This window comes from Chelon labrosus (assembly GCF_963514085.1).
Source record: "Chelon labrosus genome assembly, chromosome: 24".
In the NCBI taxonomy this organism is placed as follows: domain Eukaryota; kingdom Metazoa; phylum Chordata; class Actinopteri; order Mugiliformes; family Mugilidae; genus Chelon; species Chelon labrosus.
The window spans coordinates 366,460-387,350 of NC_140357.1; the positions used below are offsets into that span (position 1 = coordinate 366,460).

A 20,891-nucleotide genomic window follows, 5' to 3' on the forward strand; every position below is an offset into this window, starting at 1 on the left:
GTTTTACATCCACAAATGCAAATGGTCTGATAGAAACCCAATAACTCAAAAACTAAATAAGAATATATTTGGAAACAATTAAAGTATTAAATCAAAAAGCTACCCGAGCAATTTATACAAAACTTTAAAATACTATTTTTAATATTGAACATATGTACTTTGGCTTCCTCCCACTGTAAGTGTGAATGGTTGTCTGTCTGTCTGTGTTAACACTGCGACGGACTGGCGACCTGTCCAGGGTGTACCCCGCCTCTTGTCCGATGACAGCTGGGATAGGCTCCAGCAGACCCCGTGACCCTTCACAGGAACAAGTGGTTACAGAAGATGAATGAATGAATGAATGAAAGAATATTCCTGAGTGTTTTGTAATAGTGATGCAGAAATAATAATGATGGCATTTATGTGAAATTCTTTTGGATTGATCTTGAATGTGCCTTTAACACTCTTTGTGGGGTTATGATTCGCCTTCTATTTTATATGTAAAGTTTTACATCCACAAATGCAAATGGTCTGATAGAAATACAATAATTCAAAAATGAATTAAGTATATATTTTGAAACAATTAAAGTATTAAATCAAAAAGCTACCCGAACAATTTATACAGAACTTTTGAACCTATGTACTTGGACTTCCTCCCACTTTAAGTGTGAATGGTTATCGGTCTATGTTAGCTAGCATCTTTTTGTTTTCTTTATTCAGTCTCTCTTTAACTGATTGTTCCAATCTTTCTATTTGATGACTAGAAGGGGAAAAAAGACTAAATAAAGATGGACAACCAACCACTCCTTCAAAGTGAAGTTTAGGAGGTAGAGCTCCCCCTGGTGGCTGGCTGCAGTATAGGTCATAAGCTGCACCTCCTCCAAGTTAGTGGACAGGACTTAAGCCAAACTAAATTATTTGTTTTTGCACATCAATTTTTTTTTTATTTCAGCCACTCTTTGGCTCAACATTTACAACCACCACACATTTAAACTTACTTAAGGGACAGAGAACTTACTCAAACTCCATCAGTTTGAACCCATCTGACAATAAATGTAGGCTGTGCTTTGAACAGTGATTTATTGTGAACTTTATCCTCAAACAATATGAGTTTAGACAAATTACTATACTTATTAAATGTATATATAAAACAAAAACAAATCTGACAGTATGTCAGTGAAGATTGATAAAGCTGACATTTTAACTATGCCCAGTCTGACACTGTATCTTTTGATCCCAACAAAAACAATGATAAAACTCCAAAAAGCTGAATGCCTTAAAAAGAAAAAGAAAAAAACAGAACTCAACACTTTGTGTTTACATGACTAACACTCAATCTATTCCCATTCTTCATCGTCGGCTGCGGTCGGTGCTGCTGGCTGACTTGTCTCACCGTTGCCTTGGAAAGAGCCTGCCTGTTGACCCTGAGAAAAAGAGGACACAGTTAAGACGAAGTGAGGACAGACTGTTAAAAAACAAAAACAGAAAAGGTTAAGCTAGTTTACCTTCCTGGAGTCCGTGGAGGCAAAAGTCTTCCCATAGGTGCTGAAACCGCTGCCAGCATTGCTGCCGAACGCAAACTCCTCCAACCATTTGGGCACCTCCTGCTGGGCCTGTCAATCCCAATCGACATGAATCAAATATTCTTAAAAGCCAAAGTGTGAAACGTGATCATGAAGTGTGCATGTCCTCACCTTGGACAGGATTGTGACCAAGGAGCGAGCCAACTGACTATCGGCCTCGGGATCATAGAAAGACACTGCCCTCCCGGTGTTGCCGCAGCGGCCAGTTCTCCCGATACGGTGGACATACTCATCTATGTTGTTCGGGAGGTCGAAGTTCACCACGTGCTGAACATCTGGAATATCCAGACCACGGGCGGCGACAGAGGTTGCCACCAGGACTGGGCATTTGCCGGAGCGGAAGTCTGCGAGGGCCTGCTCTCGCTCTCGTTGTTCACGGTCGCTGCTGGGCGCAACGCAACGCATTAACTACACAAAAACAAAGCGCATCGATCCACCCAGAAAAAACATCACATACCCGTGAATGCTGGTGGTTGGAACTTTCTCCTGACACAAGAACGTGGCGATAAAATCAGCCTGTCTCTTGGTCTCCACAAACACCATGGTGCGCTCCGTTCCTGCAACCGATGACAGTCATCAGACCGAGAATGGATCATCATCAATTATGACAAATAAGAAATGGTTGGTGATTATGTTTAGAGGTTTTTCCAAGACCTGTGGTCTTGAGGAGGTCAAGGAGCTGGTCCCTCTTGGAGAACTTGGTCACTTGAATGAACGTCTGCTCCACATCACTGCAAGCTCCGCCCACGACACCCACGGCCAAGAACAGATAGTCAGCCTTGAGGAAGTCTGCTGCCATCCTGCAAAAACAAACTTCGATATTCAAACGACCCGCCTGCTGCGCTGTCTAAACTTGCGGCTGATGAAGTAGCACACCTTTGGATGTCTTCAGGGTAGGTGGCGCTGAACATCAGAGTCTGACGGTTCTCCTTGGACGGCATTCCAGGGGAGCCCACCAGACGGCGCATGTCCGGCTCGAAACCCATATCCAGCATCCGGTCTGCCTCGTCCAGCACCAAATACCGCAGTTTTTCCAACCCAATCTGGAGCACAGTTTGATTTAATGACTTTTTAGCCTAAAAACTTATACAACTTCAGCGACAGGTGAGTTGTTTTACCCTTCCTCTTCCAATCACGTCCAACAGTCGTCCTGGCGTCCCACACAACACGTTGCACCCCTTTGAGACTTCTCTCATTTGGTATGAAGTGCTGACTCCACCGTAAACCACGACTGAGCGCACGCACGTCCTGCACCGAAGGAGACAAAAGAATTAAAAGCCAGGACAAATTCCTTCACGACGCCTTTAATTTGCGGGATCGATTATCGTCTTGATGGGGATGAAGAAGAAAAGCGATGTTTAACATGCCCGTGGGAAAACTTCCTGGCCTCTAGGTAAATCTGGTTGATGAGCTCCCTTGTTGGAGCCACAATGATGGCTTCAGGCTCCTGAATCTCACTGAAGGAACTAGCTGCCACACCGTCTGCCATCAGCTGCTGCAGGATTGGGAGAAGGAATGCAGCCTGGTAGAAAAGGGGAGGCACATTTAACACATAGCATTTAGCAAATCTACACGGCAGGTGTTCATTTCCTTTATCTCACCGTTTTACCAGATCCAGTCTGGGCACAAGCCATGAGATCTCTGCCAGCAGAGATGATGGGGATGCCGTGCTTCTGCACGGGCGTCGGCTTCACGTAGCCGGCCTTCGTGATGTTTTTTCTCAGGGAATCGCACAGTGTTGCCTCCTCAAAGGTCTGAGAGAAAAAAAAAAAGGTCTCAACTAGATGAAAGATGAGATGGGGATAGTTAAAGAGCAACCGTTTAGATTATGTTCACTATTTCTTACCATGACTGCCTGCGGCGGGTTGGTGCCACTGACGTCCACCAAGATGTCGTCGTACTTCTCAAAGTTGATGCCCGTCTCGTAGTGGGAAAATATGGTGTCCTCGTCTTCAGGCAGGGTCGGGGGAATATACGTGACCTTGGGTCCTGCGGTTCAGAACAGGAATTCTGTTGAGCAACACTGAAAACACTGCAGGTAACATATTTACTTTAAGAGTCTAACTTACTGCCACCATCATCTCCATCGTTGTTTTGTGGCCCTTTATCTTCCCCTGTATGAAAATGAACATCAGTGAAATGGTCCAAATTCACAAAGCATGGATAAAGTCATTCAGTTAATTATCAAAATAGACATTTATGACCTTGAACGAAGACATCTTCATCTTTTCCACGGTAGCCTGCAACGACACAAAACGCACTTAACAAACTTAATGAAAGTACACAATTCTTCAGAACTTTACGTGGCTGCTAAATTACCTCCTCCAAAGACACCTCTGCCACCCTGGTCGCCACCTTCAACGTATTACCAACATTAATTGTCTTGCGCTTCACATTTCAAATACAAACATTAATAAAAAAGCATTGAAGCAACTTTAATCCAAATTGGACTAATTCAAGTAATACCTTGTCTGAAGCCTCTTCTGCCACCTCTTCCTCCTCTGCCTCGTCCTCTAAACCCTGTTCACAAGATATTGAAATACAATGATTCAGATACAGTAGTAACAGCCTTTCTTTGATTAACGAAAGAAATCTACCGTTTGTACACACTTGTATGACATACAATGCCAGATTAAACATCTTCAGGTTGAACTCCGCTAATAAATATATGTATACATTACCACCGGATTCATTTTCCTCCGTTTCAGCAAATCCTCCACTCCTGCCTGATAGAAAACATTTTTTTCAGACAACTTTAAATTTCAATTTCACTTAAAATATTAGTTTTAATCATGTGATCCCAATTTGTGGTTTTACTCTGTGCAAGGAAATCTATACATTTCATTTTTTATGAATGGATGAAGCGTAATTTATGTCCTACCTCTGCCTCCTCTCCCTGCAAAACCTCTTTCTTCTCCTGCACTTTTCCAGTTGTCCCCATCTATAAAGGAGAAATCAGAGGCACAGTAGCACCAAGGACTGAACTGCTAATAGGCAGTTGTTCATTTAATATTGCCAGCGATTAACATTCTCATTATCTCATTATCACCTACGAGACAAAAGTCAAAACATGATGTTTAGAGTCGCTCTACAATTACCAGTGTTAAAGCTTTCCCCTTTTTGAACAAAAAATATAGACCCCAAACTACTGCCACCTGGTGGTACGGAGTTATTTACTCCCAGAATGGTGCTCAACCATAGCCCAGAAAAAAGTAGTAGATGCCATGACCGGCCTTTAAAGGGAAGCCAAAGCATGTGGAGCTCCCCCTAGTGGCTGGCTACAATACAGGTTATTAGTTCCATCTCCCCACACCAAGAAACTTGTCAGTTGCTCCACAAACCATTTTTTTTTTTTTTTTTTTTTGTCAAATAACATCAGATGAATGGGCACCTGAGAATGAGTTGCTAAATCCTTTTCCTCTTCCTCTTCCTCCACGACCTATCAGGAAACAGAGAATTCATTTTCTGTATTCTCTAAGAAAGAATTCAATTGTTGAGTCACCTTTCTACATTTAAACCTTACAAATCATAGACTGTAAATAAAGATGGACAATGGAACAGCCCCTCAAAAGTGAAGGCAAGGCAAGCAGAGCTTCTCCTGGTGTCTGGCTAAAGCATAGGTCATAAGCTCTATGCCCTCTGTGTTAGTGGATGGGACTTAGGGAAAAAAAATAAAATAAATCAGCGTGTACTTTAGTTTGGCCCGACATTTTAAGTAGTTATGATATACTATACTATACTATAATATAACATAATATAGGGGGCTGCTGTGGCTCAGTAGGTAGAGCGGGTTGTCCACGAACCAGAGGATTAGCGGCTCGATCCCCGGAATGTGCCACATTCCGAAGTGTCCTAGAGCAAGACAATGAACCCCCAGTTGCTGTTCGAGTGCCAATAGATAGAAAAGCAAGGCCATTTACCATTACCATTTATACTGCATACTGTATAGACTCTGGCTCCAAACAGTTTGGCCAATGCAAGGAAGTGGTGACACATTGCCCATATTGATACGTAGTGTATGCTACAAATTCACCTCGTTTATTTTAGTGTCTAAAAGCGTGCAACACCTGATTAAACAATGCACAACATGAGTATATACACGTATATATATATATATATATATATATATATAGATCAGTGGTTCTCAACCTTCTTTGGGTCCTGGACCCCCTGCATATTTTTGATCGACCCTGAGGAACCCCCACCCGATCTGGGGGGTGGCGGTGCAATTTGACAGAAACAGCAGAAACTGCATTTTAAATTGCATTATGGCATTTATTCACTCTTTGAGGCAAATATGATTGAATAAAATAATGCTATTTCTATAAAGATATTTTATTTTCACGGACCCCTTGCAATTACACCACGGACCACTAGGGGTCCGCGGACCCCTGGTTGAGAATCCATGATATAGATAATGTGCCAATAATGTTGATTTGCATTTACATTCATGGATAAGTAACTCAAAACACCTACACTTCAAAGAACCCCAATTATCCTTCTAAAACCCCTGACTAATATAGGTACAGAACATACCTTCACCGAAGGTGTTGCTGGGAAGTGTAGTAACACAGGTGGTACCCTGTGAACATGAGTAAGGTTACTGTACACTGTCGGGACCACAAAGCTCGACACACCAAACACTGCATTACCAAAATGACTCCTTTCGAGAGTAAACCAACATACCTCGTCCCATTCGTCCATTTTAGGTCACCTGAAAAAGTTAAAATTATGTCAACACTCAGATACACGAACTCGAGCTTTCTGCTACGAATGATGGCTAAAGTAAAAAGCAAATAGGTTGAAAATTTAATTTTTGAATTAAACTAAATGCAGACATTCGGCAGCATATAAGAGTAAATGTAGACCCCTTGCAGTGGAGCTTTGTTAAAGTAACAGCCTTTCATTCTCCAAGGGTAAAACTTCGGGCAGAACGCTTGAATTACCGCGTGATTTCAGCATCCTTAATTAGCGACATGTGCTCTGGCATTAAGCTAACATTAGGCAACTTACCAGCGACTAACTACGGACATGCATCTATGATAAATATCAACGCTGCAGAACAGGCTACAGAATAGGCAACGATTTTCAATTAACGCTCAAAAAAAAAGTGTCACAGCTAATTTTTTCTTGCTAGTATCCACCCTTTGCTAGCTAAGTTTGTACATGGCGCAGACAGGCCACATGGGGTTCGGCTAGTTGCGTTCTCATTTGGCTAAACTTGCTAGCTCGACACGCGACACACTGTGCAAGTTACGTTCTTTTAAACGGGTTTTACGAATGGACAGTAATGAATGCTAGCTAGCCAGCTTAATGATAACCATACTTTCTCGAAGACGCCTCAAGTAGAAAGTATAAATGTCTTCCTCCTGTTGTGGGTCCAACAGCTTCTCAGTCAGTGATCATCCTCCGTACGCATGCACATCACGCTCGCGCTCGCACTCGCAGCCTGGGTTGCCAGTTCCGGTGCTTTCCCGCTCAACTTTACTATTTAAAATAAATAATAATAAACAAATAATAAACGACTTGTGTTTATCCAAATGTCCATTTCCTTAAATTTCAGACCGTTCAACAGTTCTCCTTAATTTTATTGATTATATTATCATGTTACAATTTAAGAGTCATATTGCATTAACAGGTTGCGTCTGTGCGCCAGTGTCTTTACACTGTCTGCAGTGCCCTCTGCTGGACAAATAATATAAATGGAATTTACTTGCACAGACAAAAACAACGCCTTTATCTAAAGCACCAACTTGTATTTTAGATTCCATCACAACTAGTAAGCGTAAAGCTGTTTAATCCTTAATATATTGAAGATTTAATGACAACTTTTTTAAGATCGCAGCAATTAAAACTCAAATAAAATAAAAAATCTAATCTTGACGCAAGTGTTTTAGCCAGCTGTAGTCCTACAAAGTCCTTGCTCCAAATTAAACATATGACCATTTGTGCTGCAATTTACCAAACACCACAAACGGGGAAAAGAAAATTCTTGGGTTTCTCTCAATAACACTGTAAGGCCTTACTGTGTAAAGTGTGCTGTGATGGGTTATAATTTGGTGATATTTAAAATATATAATAAAATAGTTCAAAATTAAATTTAATTAAATTATGAAATAAATACAATAAAATAGTCTAAGCAAAACATTTACAATAATAACAACAACAATAATAATAATAATAATCATAATAATAATAACAATAATGATGAAATAAATACAATAAAATAGTATAAGCAAAAATGCACAAGACATAATGCAGTGTAATATAGCTTCGTTTGTTATGGTATCATGATGAATATGAGTCCTGTTCCCTGTTGCATTATGATCCGTTCCAGCAGGTCTTGATGGTAGAACGCAGTGCATTGTGGGACGTGAGCTGATGCCGAAGTCAAGATGGCTGCGGACCCCAGGCTGAGGAAAGAGCCTGCAGTAGGAAGGCCGTGAATGAAGTTTTGAGTAGAAAATCCTTCGTCGCTTTCCGATTACCCTGAAAGCATCGTGCCGTGTAAGTCGTAACCAACCCGTGGAGGACTTTGAATATTCATAAACAGCAACGGAATAACAAACAACTGAGGATAAAGTCTCGTATGAATTCCGACGAGAAGAAGGACTGTGAGTGTGCGCCACCACAGGCCGAGACTAGCCCCGCGAGAGGACCCGACAGGTGGGGACGACGGGAGGAAAGGTCGGGGATGCTAAGAGGAACAGCAACAGAGAAAACTAGCTAGCAGTTGTTGGGAGCTGTTTGAATGCTAACAATTTCCTATTCCAATAATGATATTTAGGCAAAGCTCATGAAAATAATCGACTGCTTTCCAACAGCATACATATTTATTTGGAAACGTCAGTTATGCACAACGAGTAGTTTAAAAATAAAAAATAAAAAAAATGGCTAGCAATCTAGCTAGCTACATTAGCTGGTTTAGGCACCGTCAGAATGTCCCGGTCGCTGACATTTCTGCTTCTTGGCTAGCATGTAAGACTATATGATTTTGAGTGCAGTCTTTTGTTACCATTAATAGGATATGCATATTAACTACGTTTGTATATTTAGCAGGTTATACTTATTGCGCCCTTAGTCATTGTAGGGGAACTTGGGTGCTTCCAGCTACAAGGCATCTTTTCTGTTGTTCCATTTTAGCTAGCATGTCATTTCTTATTATTTCTGAGTAACACACAGTGTTTGAACATTATCCGATATTGCCGCAGACGTATTCCTGCAACCAGGGCATTGATAATATAATTCCAAGCACACCGTGACCTGTTATTTTTTTTATTTTTTGTAAAATTAGAGAATACGAGGAGCCTGAAACAGAAAACCCAGAAGCAAGCCGAATGTAAGTCAAACTCAATGCTTTTCTGCAAACGTGCATTTAAATCTACACCTCGGCATCTGTAGCTTAGATCTCTAATGTTTTGGTTAGTTCTCACCTCTAATTTCCTTCCTTTTTATGCATCTATAGGTGTGTAATATGCACATGCATCACAGTGATATGTTCTTCCGAGATTTGACGTTACGTGGAAGTCGCTGTGATGGTTTAGATTTAACAGCAACGGAGTTTGATTTGCACTGATCAGCCACAGCATTTAAACCACTGACGGGTGAAGTCAATAATATTGACCATCTTGTGACAGTGTAATGTTCTGCTGGGAAACTTTTGGACCTGGCGTTGTGTGGATGTTGTTTAGACATGTAGCACCCACCTAGACCACCCCGTAGCAGTGACACTCCTTGATGGCTGCAGCCACCCCCAGCAGGGTGCAGCCTGACAAAGACACACACACACTAAAACAGCACCTGGCCTCCACATTCCCCAGATCCCAAAGTGATCAAATGTCTGTGGGATGCACTGGAACAAGCCTGATCCATAGAGGCCGATCCCCTCAACCCATAGGACCCAGACACGACAGGGCACCCTCAGAAAGCCCATGTCCATTCGCTGATGAGTCAAAACTGTTTTGGAGGCACAAGGGAAACCTACACAAAATTAGGAAGTGTGTTCTGATCAGTGTACTTCACTTTTTTCTCTAAGCTTCTATATGTCAGTCAAATGCCAAGTGTAAAACACTCTTCAGTGCCGCCTTGATGAATACACTGGATTCACGCAGTACTTGTACCCTGTTTTGCCTCACCTCTGAGCATAGGAAGCGAGCAGCTGCCAAACATCTAATAGAGCGCTATTACCACCAGTTAACAGAGGGCTGTGGGAATGAGTCTTGCTCCAACTCGTGGTGTGCCTCGACGGCCGGCTTCAACCGCATGGACAACAATGCAGCGGCGGTCAAGGCCCTGGAGCTCTACAAGGTCAACGCCAAGTTATGCGACCCTCACCCGTCGAAGAAGGGCACGGCTTCCGCCTATCTGGAGAGTGCTCACAGCAACTCAGCCTGTAGTAACAGCAAGATGAACCACAAGGACGTCCACTCTGTACGAGACAATTTCAAAGGTCAGTCGATGCCATATATATTCAGAATTTACTTGTTGTTGACGATTTAATTAGGTAAATATGCAGTTTTTATCCGTGTTTATCACTTTTGTTTGAATTGTGTCATGTTTGGTTCTGTGTCTAGATGTAAATTACCTGACAGAGGAGAAAGTGTATGAAATCTTGGACATCTGCGGAGAGAAGGAGGATTACTCCCCTCTGATCAGGGTGATCGGTCGGGTTTTCTCGAGCGCCGACGGTCTGGTGCAGAGCTTCCGCAAGTCCAAACCTCATACCAAAGAGGAGCTCAAGTCCCTCCAAGGTAAGGACGAAGACAAGGACGAGGATGAGAAGGAGGCGGCCGCCTGCTCTGCCACAGCTATGGAGGAGGACTCGCCCACCTCCTCTTCGTCTAGACTGGGAGAGGGTTCCTCAGGAGAAAATGATGTTCAAAAGCTGGCCCCAGATGAGGTGTCAGTGGACATTGAAGCCGTGCGGCGGGTCTACAAGCGCCTCCTGTCCAATGAGAAGATAGAAGCCGCCTTCTTGAATGCACTGGTCTACCTCTCGCCTAATGTCGAGTGTGACCTGACGTACCACAATGTGTATTCCCGAGATCCGAACTACCTGAACCTGTTTGTTATAGTGATGGAAAACTGTAACCTTCACAGCCCCGAATACCTGGAGATCGCTCTCCCGCAGTTCTGCAAGGCCATGAGCAAGCTCCCGCTGACGGCGCAGGCCAAGCTGGCACGCCTGTGGTCACGCTACAGCGCGGATCAGATCCGGCGCATGGTGGAGACCTTCCAGCAGCTGATCACCTACAAGGTGATCAGCAACGAGTTCAACAGCCGCAACCTCGTCAACGACGACGATGCGGTGGTGGCAGCCACCAAGTGCTTGAAGATCGTCTACTATGCAAACGTGCTGGGCGGCGACCTTGACACGGAGCACAACGAGGAAGAAGACGAGGAACCCATTCCCGAGTCCAGCGAGCTCACCCTCCAGGAGTTGCTGGGCGAGGAACGGCGGAACAAGAAGGGCCCTCGGGTGGACCCGCTGGAAACGGAGTTGGGCATCCGCACGAATGATTGCCGGCGACCCCAAATCGCCTTTGAGGAGTTTGTCAATGAGCCTCTTAACGAGGTCTTGGAGATGGACAAGGACTACACGTTCTTCAAGGTTGAAACTGAGAACAAGTTCTCCTTCATGACCTGCCCGTTCATCCTGAACGCCGTCACCAAGAACCTGGGTCTGTACTACGACAACCGCATTCGCATGTACAGCGAGCGCCGCATCACTGTGCTCTACAGCTTGGTGCAGGGTCAGCAGCTCAACCCTTACCTGAGGCTCAAAGTGCGCAGAGACCACATTATTGATGACGCTCTGGTCAGGGTATGTGTGGACGAGTTCAATACCTGCTGCCCTTTTAATAATTAGATTTGTTTCTGAAGATGCGTTAATCCACTTCTGTCGTGTCCCCATAGCTGGAAATGATAGCAATGGAGAATCCTGCAGACTTGAAGAAGCAACTGTATGTGGAGTTTGAAGGAGAGCAAGGTGTTGATGAAGGAGGTGTCTCCAAAGAGTTTTTTCAGCTGGTGGTAGAGGAGATATTCAACCCAGATATTGGTAAGAAAACAGGAAAACTGTCGTTTATGTTGTAGACTTCAGTGAACGAACGAACATAGTTGGTGAATATGTGATCCGTTTCTCTTACCGCAGGCATGTTCACATACGACGAGCGCACCAAACTGTTTTGGTTCAACGCGTCGTCGTTTGAAAATGAGGGCCAGTACACTCTGATTGGCATTGTTCTCGGTTTGGCCATCTACAATAACTGTATCCTGGATGTCCACTTTCCCATGGTGGTCTACAGGAAGTTGATGGGCAAGAAAGGAACTTTCCGGGACTTGGCTGATGCCAACCCGGTAAGCATTAATTCCGAAAATGGTCGAACTGCTCAACGAATAACTCATTAAGCTATGTTTGTCACTTGACGCTAAATGTGACATCTGACGTGTTCCGAACTGTCTTGGAAAGATTTTGTTTCAGAGTTTGAAGGAGCTTCTGGAGTACGAGGGCAGCGTGGAGGAGGACATGATGATCACTTTCCAGATTTCCCAGACCGACCTGTTCGGGAACCCGCTTATGTACGATTTAAGGGAAAACGGGGACAAGATTCCAGTCACAAACGAAAACAGAAAGGTGAGCATTCCTGCTGTCAGCGCATTCTCAATGTGCTCATTATCACTGCAGATTCCAAAAACATTGTGTATGTATGTAAGGGATAATGCCTGGCTTATTGTCCCTCCCTTGTTGGATAATGCTAGGGTCAGAATCTGAAGGTGTTACCCCACTTATACCATGATATTTTCATGCATAGATCAAAATCTATAGTTAATCACAAGCCGTAATTTGATTTCCCTGAGGTTTTAACTAATACTTGGAACAATCAACATGGTTCTAATGCAGTGGAAATGTTGTTTACTACTCCAGTAAACATGTAGGCTGCACCAGCCTATTAATTTAGAACGGTGAAGGCTTAGTTTTATTGGAAGTGCTCGATCAGGACTCAGTGGGCCTGTTCAGACCTTGCATTCAGATCTGGTCTGGTCTGAGAACCGAGAACAGTGTTGTTTTATGTGTGTGTATCATGACTTGGGCACACATGTGAAGTTATCATTTATTGAACTCAGCCCTGACGTTGGTTAGACCTGCACAAAACTAAAATGATTATTATTCATATTATTATTACTATTATTAGTATTTTTACTCCAACCCCGCAAGTTTCCATACCGTAATTTCCAGTAATAAAGGTAAATACAGACTTCGCTGATTGAGGAAATTCATAACTTAACCACATATGGCTCCTCATACATCAACATGCATCAATAATTAACACAATCACACTTGTGTACTCATATTTACATATTTACTAATACTTTAACTTGTAAATTCTCACTAAGATTTATTTATTTTTTTAGTTAATTAACTGCTGCAAGGACAGAATAAATTAAAAGGCTGTCATTACTAATGAACAAACTTCAGTTCCGCTGCTTTCCTCTTCAGGCGATCATTTATAATAGTGGCCATATGTTTTGGGTTTTTTTTGTTTTTTAGTTTTTTTTCTTTTCTCGACTAAATGAGGCAAAACTCTGCTGACTCAGGCACACCCCTGTTGACTATAGGTGGGCTTTAATGTGACTCGGGATGCATTGTGTTCACGCCGCTGAAGGAATGCAGACACACGCAACTCAGACCACCTCCAAATGTGGTCAGAGATCACATCTCTCAAATGCGGTCTCAGTGCGTCCTGGAGGTGTTCACGCCGGTCTTTTACGTGATCGGATTGTCCAGATCGGATCTGAATGCAAGGTCTGAACAGGCTCAATGAACATCCTGTTCTTAACTCAGATGGCCTGTGGGAAAAAGCTTGTGTCTGGTCATTTTGGTACACAAAAAAGGATCTCTGCATATTGTTTGGGGTAGTTGAGGTGTGAAAGGACTTGCTACAGTTTCACATTGATGGACTTCAGATATTTAGAATGCTGTTTACCAGCATTGTTTGCTGAGCTGGTGCTTAGATACCACAAGTGGCTACAATGTTCATACTAACTGTTCCTGTTGGTGATTTTCTTTGCAGGAGTTCGTTGCGCAGTATTCGGAGTACATGCTGAACAAAAGCGTAGAGAAGCAGTTCAAAGCGTTCAGGAGAGGTTTCCACATGGTCACCAACGAGTCGCCGCTTAAATACCTGTTCAGACCGGAGGAAATTGAGCTGTTGATTTGTGGAAGCAGGGTGAGCGTTGTCACTAGACATCTGAATATGCTGCAAAATCATTTAAATTTGTTTAAAAGTGCTTAATTTCAATTCATATTTTATCTTTGTCCTGCGCTACAGAACCTGGACTTCCTAGCACTTGAAGAAACAACAGAATATGATGGTGGCTATAACAGAGACTCTCGAATTATCAAGTAAGAAAGTGTGTTTAGTGGGAGGTACCGTATGTCCAGGACGTCACTAACCTGGAAATGGTTCCCCTATAAAATAGTTCACAAAATAGTATTTTCTAGCTCCCACTAGAAAGTTGGCTAACGTTTGAATATTGAGCTACGCTGCTACTTCAACAGCAAGCTTCATTTAAGTCTTGTTCATGACCATTCAGGACATATAGACATCTATTGACATATTGAACGTGTTGTGAAATATGAACTTCTCACACACCTTCTAACTCGCATTTTTAGAGAGTTTTGGGAGACGTTGCACTCGTTCGGTGAGGAGCAGAAGCGCCTCTTCCTGCAGTTTACCACCGGCACTGACAGAGCACCCGTGGGCGGGTTGGGCAAACTGAAGATGATCATCGCCAAGAACGGTCCTGACACGGACAGGTGAGCTGACCTTACTGCTGGCTGTAATGCCACTCTGAGCAGGCGACAGAAGCATTAAGATGAGGGTATAAAACTGTTTCATGGGCAGGTGTGGGACATTCCTTCATTTCTTCTTCATTAATTCGGCAAGTAAAATGCTTGATTGCGACGTTTCCGTTTGGCAACTGTTGCTGTGAACCCACAACTTGATTTGAAACGGCCTCTCGATGCAAGTGAAGCGGGCCAACATCATCATGCTAAAGAAATACGTCTCCACAGTTTGAGCCCCTCAGAATTTCCTACATTTTTTTCGTTTTCATACAAATTGAATGAAACTTCAGGGGCTTTTCACTCAAGTCCTGAAAGTAGACAAAGAAAACCCAATTGTTTATTCATGAAAATGAGCCAATATTACATAACACATGTTTATGGAAGTGTATGATGGCGCTCATAAACGCTCATTAGACTGTAAAAGGTTATGAAACCCTCTGAAGAGTTTGGAATCCACAATCAGACAGATTGTCAACAACTGGGAGAGAGTTGAGAGGACTGTTACCCTCCTCTAGAGTGGTGGACCAGGAAAGATCACTCCAAAAGTAAGACGAATATTAGTCTGAGAGGTCACAAAGGAACCCAGGGCAACTTCTAAGCAACTAAAAAGGCCTCTCTCACATTGGTTAATGTTCACAAATCCACCATCACCATCATCTGCTAAACATCATGTGGACAAGCCGGAGGAACTGGGAAACTGTTTTGTGGACACATGAGACCAAAGTGGAATTGTTTGGTTTAAACGAGAGGCGTCGTGTTTGGAGACAAAAATACACTGCATTCCAGCATCAGAACCTTCTGTGGAGTCTGTGAAGGATGGGGGGGGGGGTAATGCCCTTGTTTGGGTCTGTTTTGCTGCATCTGGGCCAGGATGTCTTGCTGTCATTGATTGACCAATGAATTCTGAATGAGCTGAGTCTAATTAGAAACTGGGTCATGCAGCAAGACAACGAGCCCAAGAACACAAGTCGTTCTACAAAAAAAAAAAAATGGTTGAAGAAGAAAAACAATGTTTTGGAATGGCCAAGTCAAAGTCTTGACCTTAATCCAATAGAAACGTTGTGGAAGGACCTGAAACAAGCAGTTCACGTGAGGAAACTTCTGGGCTTAAATCCCTCCACGCTGCTGTAGACGACTGATCGGCAGTCACCGGAAACATTCAGTTGCTGTTGACGCTGATAATTCTGCTAAAAGTCCAACATTCTGTGTCGTCTGGTCTTTGCAGGTTACCGACGTCTCACACTTGCTTTAACGTGCTGCTGCTGCCCGAGTACTGCAGCAAGGAGAAGCTGAGGGAGAGACTGCTGAAAGCCATCACCTATGCCAAAGGGTTTGGCATGCTCTGAGCCCTGCTTCAAAAAAAAAAAAAAAAAAAAAGACTCCTTCTCTGAAAGCCCATCAAACCCCTGCCCCGACCTTCCTTTATTAGACACAAACCGGAAAGGTGACAAAAAGTCAAGACCAGAGTATGTTTCGAGACCGAGCAAGTTAATAATAATGTAAGCGGACAGACGGTCCTAATAGAGCGCTCTAGTAGCTCTGCTACTGTGCCTGCATCATCCCACATCAGTCAGTGTAAGCACAGAGACCTCCTGAAGTACCCACTCCTAATTCCACATTATGTTAATGTGCCGCAGCCTCCCTGTCTTTTTTTTTTTTTTTTCTTTTCTATGTACAGAGAGGATCATTTTCCTTGTTATTTATTTTAAAGGTTAAAATGAGTTGTCTGCCTGTTGTGACAGCCTTCCTACTCTTAGGGAAAGGGGGAGGATTCATGTTAAACTATGTAAATTTGGGATGATGCATTAACAAGTTCATATAAACCCAGTTTGTCGAGCAAAACGTGTTAAAGTAGCCCCAAGCTGTTGTCCACAGACTGTTGACTGAGAATCTAGTTAGAGTAACCTGTACTGCAAATTATTGTATTCTCCACTGAAGAGAGAGCTTTCTCCGACCATTCCACTCACGACCATTGCTTATTGTTTTCACAAGTCCATTTTGATCAAGGTAAGCCTTTTTGAAAATTACCGTCATCTGGTCCAAAAGTGGCACATCATCAACTAGCTGTACTTCCTTTTTGGGCCTTTTTATTTTTATTTTTTTCAATTGGGGGAGGGGGAGGGGGCACACCACAGGTTAGATTAAAACCTTGTCAGAGCTGTGTAAGTGCACTTAGACATTTTCAGAATGTTTGTTTTTTGGCCGCTGGTTGCCACGATCGTTTGAAGCATTTTATTTCCTTGTCTTCCTGTGTTGACGATTCTAAATAAAAACAGTATTTATATATATATATATATATATATCGGTGCAGTTGGAACTACAGTAACGTCAACGGGAGGACGCACACATCTGTCACAGAAGAGGTAGATGAAAGTTCTCTGGTGCGAGCCTAAACGGTCAGCTGATAGGTTAAAAAAAGAAAGTGACTCGGTCTTGGATGAATAGATGGATCACATTGTTTAAATATAAGTACGCCCAGTTTGTCTGGAACCTCAACACCTCGAGCCAGGAGGACGACTAACCTTTGCTGACATGCATTGTGGCATTCAAAGCCTTGGTACTTTGTGTTCTTTTCTGCGATTTGAAGCTGCAGTCTAGGCTCAGACAATCCCTGTGATAAATAAATTCCCATCCATCTGTGCCCCTACCCCTCCCCCCCCCCCCCCATCCTGAAACTGTAGGCAGGTCCAATCTCTCACTGACAGACTGAAAGATGCTAATTTACTAAGAAATAAGTGCATAAATCTCATCAGGTTTGCCTCTCTTTTCCAAAAAGAGCTGAAACATTCAATCTTGTGATGTAACACACCAAGAAAGACACATTGGATCTACATCTTGTACCTTTGTACTAAATTCACGTACAACATGGATGCTGTCGCCTGGCAACTCATGGGACTGATAGTACCGCGTAGTTGGTGACAAACAAAACGTCCAAAAACGGCCCTTTCTGTTCAAAATTATGTTTCTGTTTGCTGCACACCAAGTGGAGTTGCACCTCCAATTTCGTTGTTGCTCTGCTACAATAACAATAAAGCTCTTTATATTTCAAAAAATAAAAAAAAAAAATAAAAAAAATAGCATCAGCTGAAACGGCTGCAATCATAAGGAATGTACTTGAGCTCCGGAAGCAAATTCTCATTTTGACGTGATCAGTTGTAAATTACCCGTATTATGTACGACACCACTTATCGGAATGTGAAAACAAACTGCAGAACTGTAAATGTCAGTCATTTCATTTGACTTCACTGATTGTCCGGTTATTGCTGACGAAAATCGAGGTAGACATTACGGGCGTAGTATTTTACGGTCGCCGTCAGGTCGCATCTCAAAAGATTTTCATGCTGGACGTAAATTAATAGAAGCCAAAGGTTACTTCAAACCGTATGGAATATATATATACCCAAGTACTTCCTAAAACATGCTTGATGATCCTTTATCTCTTTATTTTAACCGGTTTAGATCATTTGGGTAGTCCCGTGGATGAGCTCGCGCACACTAGTGATTTGGTGTTAAACGCTGTAGCACAGACGTCAACCTCATCCCATTTCTACTAAATGAAGCTGACTCAAGAATCATCATTGGGACCTGTGGTACTTCAGTCATGGAAACTGTCTTGTCTTTGTTCAAAGGCGGTCTCTGGAAGCGATTGTGAATGGGCTCCTTGACCACTGAACATTTTCAGAACAAGCCCCAGAGCAAGCTCCTCACGGCATCCACTGGTTTTGGTCGGAGAACATTCACATCTGACGCTAGGGACCATCTCCCACTATATAAAACCATCTGTCGTCATCTGACCGGTAGTCTGCTGAAGCTCTTAAGAGCAGATGTTTTATGTTTTTGTATGCACTTCAGAGGCGGTTGTTAGTAGGAGATTCAATCTGTGGCTGCTGTTGTAGTGATGCGTCTTGAAGAAGAGCGTCTGATTAGATGAAACGCTGCTTGGCGTCTATGACTGTGATGGTTTCGGCAAGATACACTAAACCAACAGTGCTTGCACTGCAGAAATACATGACAACCCTGAGCCACTGTTTCTGTTCCGTTCGTTTTTTCTCATCTACATGGTTTCGATCAGACCTGGGCAAAATCATGTTGAAGAATGCCTTTCACTTGTTTAGCCTTCATTGGAGTCTTAAAATGTGACAACACTGGACTGTGTTGCCTGGTCCCTACAGTATATTTGGCATTGTTATACTGCAGTAAACCTCAAGTCATGTAGAAGGTAAAAACTAAGGGGAAACATCACCTCCAGTGGTTATTGAGCCCAGGTCTGGTTTCAGTTGTTTAATGTTACCTGTACCTCTGTTTTGTAATGCTGAAGATGTTGCTCGTCTGGACAAGTGAAAGGGCTCTAGAGCCTGGTGAGGGGTGAAAGGTGGAGGTTGACTTGGTCTTAGAAAGGGAAGCAGTTTTCATCAGTTGTGCGATGCAACCGTTAAATTCTAGATTAAAACTGATGAAAGGCTAAAAGTATTCAGTGTTGTGTAAAACATGCTAAATAAAGATGAGATTTTTTCCAACTTGTATTGGCTTATAATGCTGATTTTGAGTCCACAGGTTCTCTGGTGTCGTGACGATGAACATCACCCATGTTAATAGTTGGTTGCAGCCAATGCACAAATCACTGCTCATTCTGTTCAAAGTGAATTATCGCTCCTGAATGCTCCACTGGACATTCAAATATCAAAGGCTTTGTGACGGCAGATCCAACTCTCGGCAACGAATTGGCTCTTACGGCTCCCAGACGGGTCTTCACTTAGTTTTACTCTGAGCCTTTCTATATTAGCCTAATGTAACAATTATGAATGGTTTGTGTGTTGGTAAGCATTTTGTTTTTCATTTACTGTTTTCATAAAAGACATTTTTATGCATTTGTAACAAAAAAAACACAGTTATTTAACATTTTAATCAAACATTTTCTGTGCTCGCATGTGATTGACTGCGTGGTATGCTAATTAAAAGAAAGCCCCGCCCCTTCCTGCACGGATTTTCAGCAGAGCTAACCGGGAGCGCCTAAAGATTGCCCCGACAGGAATCGGCTCTTCTCGTTCGCTACAAAGAATCAGCTCTTAAGAGTCGGCTGGACCCATCACTTTGACAAAGAGTCAACAGCTAAACTAATGGATCTCCAGTGAGTTAAAGTTCCAACTGGTGTAAATCAAAGACAATTTTTGAGTAGATGGGAGATTAATTGTTTCTGAAATTTCATAGCTGTTCAGTCTGAACCTGAAAAGTGTCAGTGAAACACATCAAATAATCCTCCCAACAAGCGATTAGACATGCAGTGGCTTGTAAAGGTTTCTGTTCTAGCTTTTTAAAAGATGACCTGATCTGCCTTGGACAGTTCTTAACTCAATTTTAGTAGTTTCCGCAATCTGCTTGATGCATGCCCCTCTCAAACAGACTAAGATTTTTTCCACAACCACAGGATGCGTCCTTCGACATGGTTGTTTAAGAAATGAGAAGCTACTCATTGCATCAGCTGGGGTTAAATAACTTGTTGCCAGCTGAAAGATAATCGCCCATGCAGTAATCATCCAACAGTAGGCTTGTGCCTATTAGTTAAATCCAGGTGGCGACTATTTTTTTGGCCAGGCAGTGTATTTGCACAGCACTGTATATCTGGAAAATGGTGTAAACATTTCTTTAAAATTGAAGAAGTCACAGACAAATTAATGAAGGAATTTGATCCATACAAGGTGTGTCCTGAGACACGTAATGTTTCAAACGGTTCAAAGTCCAAGGATCAATTTTATTGTGTGTAATAAAGTTACCACCCACAATTACAGTGCTCTTTAAATCGTGAAAATAATACAAATGAAAAACTGTGAACGGAGTACAGCGTAAGAATCTTCACAATTCTTAACAGTCGATCATGTGTTAGATAAGGAATAACATTCAGCAAAATCAGTGTGATCAGAGTAACCACGTTAGCATTGGAGTTATAGTGTTTAGTATAAATACTTATTATGGCTAACCTTGGAGGCTACATAGAAATCTTTATTCAGTAAAGTCTCATCTGTAATAACACTCCACACTTTCTCTGTAAAAAAAATAAATAAAAAAGTAGTTCAAACTGATTTCATATGTATAATTGCGCTTCTGCCTGGGATACATTGCCCACCAACGTGCGACGAATCAGAGATGTAATCATTTTCTTTCATAAATCACTAAAGCAAAAACTGAAGAATCTGCTACACACATTCTACTTTATGTATTGCTGTTTTGGAATCAGTAATTAATTAATTATGTATGATTTTACTAAGCATTTACTGTATTCATGTGGAAGACCTAACAACATCTCTGTTAGCTCGCGGGTTTGGAATAAAGAATATAGAAACAAAGGAGAATTTTCAAATCAACCTTATTATTTGATCATGTATATGATAAAATAATGAATACAGATACTGTTCAGCTTTGGGTTATAAGCCATTTACAGCTCCTAGGAAGAGAAAGTGTGGCAGTAGCCTGGCAGTAGGAAA

The 20,891-nt window shown here is 42.4% G+C and overlaps 2 protein-coding genes across 4 annotated transcripts; one reads left to right on the forward strand and one right to left on the reverse strand.

Moving 5' to 3' along the window:
- Nucleotides 1-971: 971 nt before the first annotated feature.
- ddx4 (DEAD (Asp-Glu-Ala-Asp) box polypeptide 4) lies at nucleotides 972-6,977 on the reverse strand. The gene is made up of 20 exons (XM_084574377.1): nucleotides 6,889-6,977; nucleotides 6,249-6,276; nucleotides 6,099-6,144; nucleotides 4,954-5,001; nucleotides 4,444-4,503; nucleotides 4,244-4,288; nucleotides 4,029-4,082; nucleotides 3,882-3,917; nucleotides 3,767-3,802; nucleotides 3,632-3,676; nucleotides 3,409-3,551; nucleotides 3,164-3,316; nucleotides 2,930-3,084; nucleotides 2,681-2,810; nucleotides 2,439-2,605; nucleotides 2,217-2,362; nucleotides 2,020-2,119; nucleotides 1,674-1,944; nucleotides 1,485-1,592; nucleotides 972-1,403 (listed from the first exon to the last, which is right to left on the reverse strand). Exons 2-20 carry the CDS (start codon nucleotides 6,264-6,266, stop codon nucleotides 1,317-1,319), a joined length of 1,848 nt encoding a protein of 615 aa, XP_084430503.1. The 5' UTR covers nucleotides 6,267-6,276; nucleotides 6,889-6,977; the 3' UTR covers nucleotides 972-1,316.
- Nucleotides 6,978-7,934: 957 nt separating this feature from the next.
- On the forward strand, nucleotides 7,935-18,929 carry LOC311509442 (ubiquitin-protein ligase E3A). 3 transcript variants are annotated; one of them, XM_084574658.1, is made up of 11 exons: nucleotides 7,935-8,249; nucleotides 8,857-8,901; nucleotides 9,710-10,011; nucleotides 10,136-11,385; nucleotides 11,478-11,622; nucleotides 11,716-11,921; nucleotides 12,034-12,198; nucleotides 13,637-13,792; nucleotides 13,895-13,968; nucleotides 14,239-14,382; nucleotides 15,638-18,929. In XM_084574658.1, the coding sequence occupies exons 1-11, from the start codon at nucleotides 8,152-8,154 to the stop codon at nucleotides 15,756-15,758; spliced, it is 2,706 nt and encodes a 901-aa protein (XP_084430784.1). In that variant the 5' UTR covers nucleotides 7,935-8,151; the 3' UTR covers nucleotides 15,759-18,929. The 3 variants fall into 3 exon arrangements, with proteins under 3 accessions (XP_084430784.1, XP_084430785.1, XP_084430786.1); XM_084574659.1 differs by having other exon boundaries at nucleotides 7,935-8,228; XM_084574660.1 differs by having other exon boundaries at nucleotides 7,956-8,069.
- The last annotated feature ends 1,962 nt before the right edge of the window (nucleotides 18,930-20,891 follow it).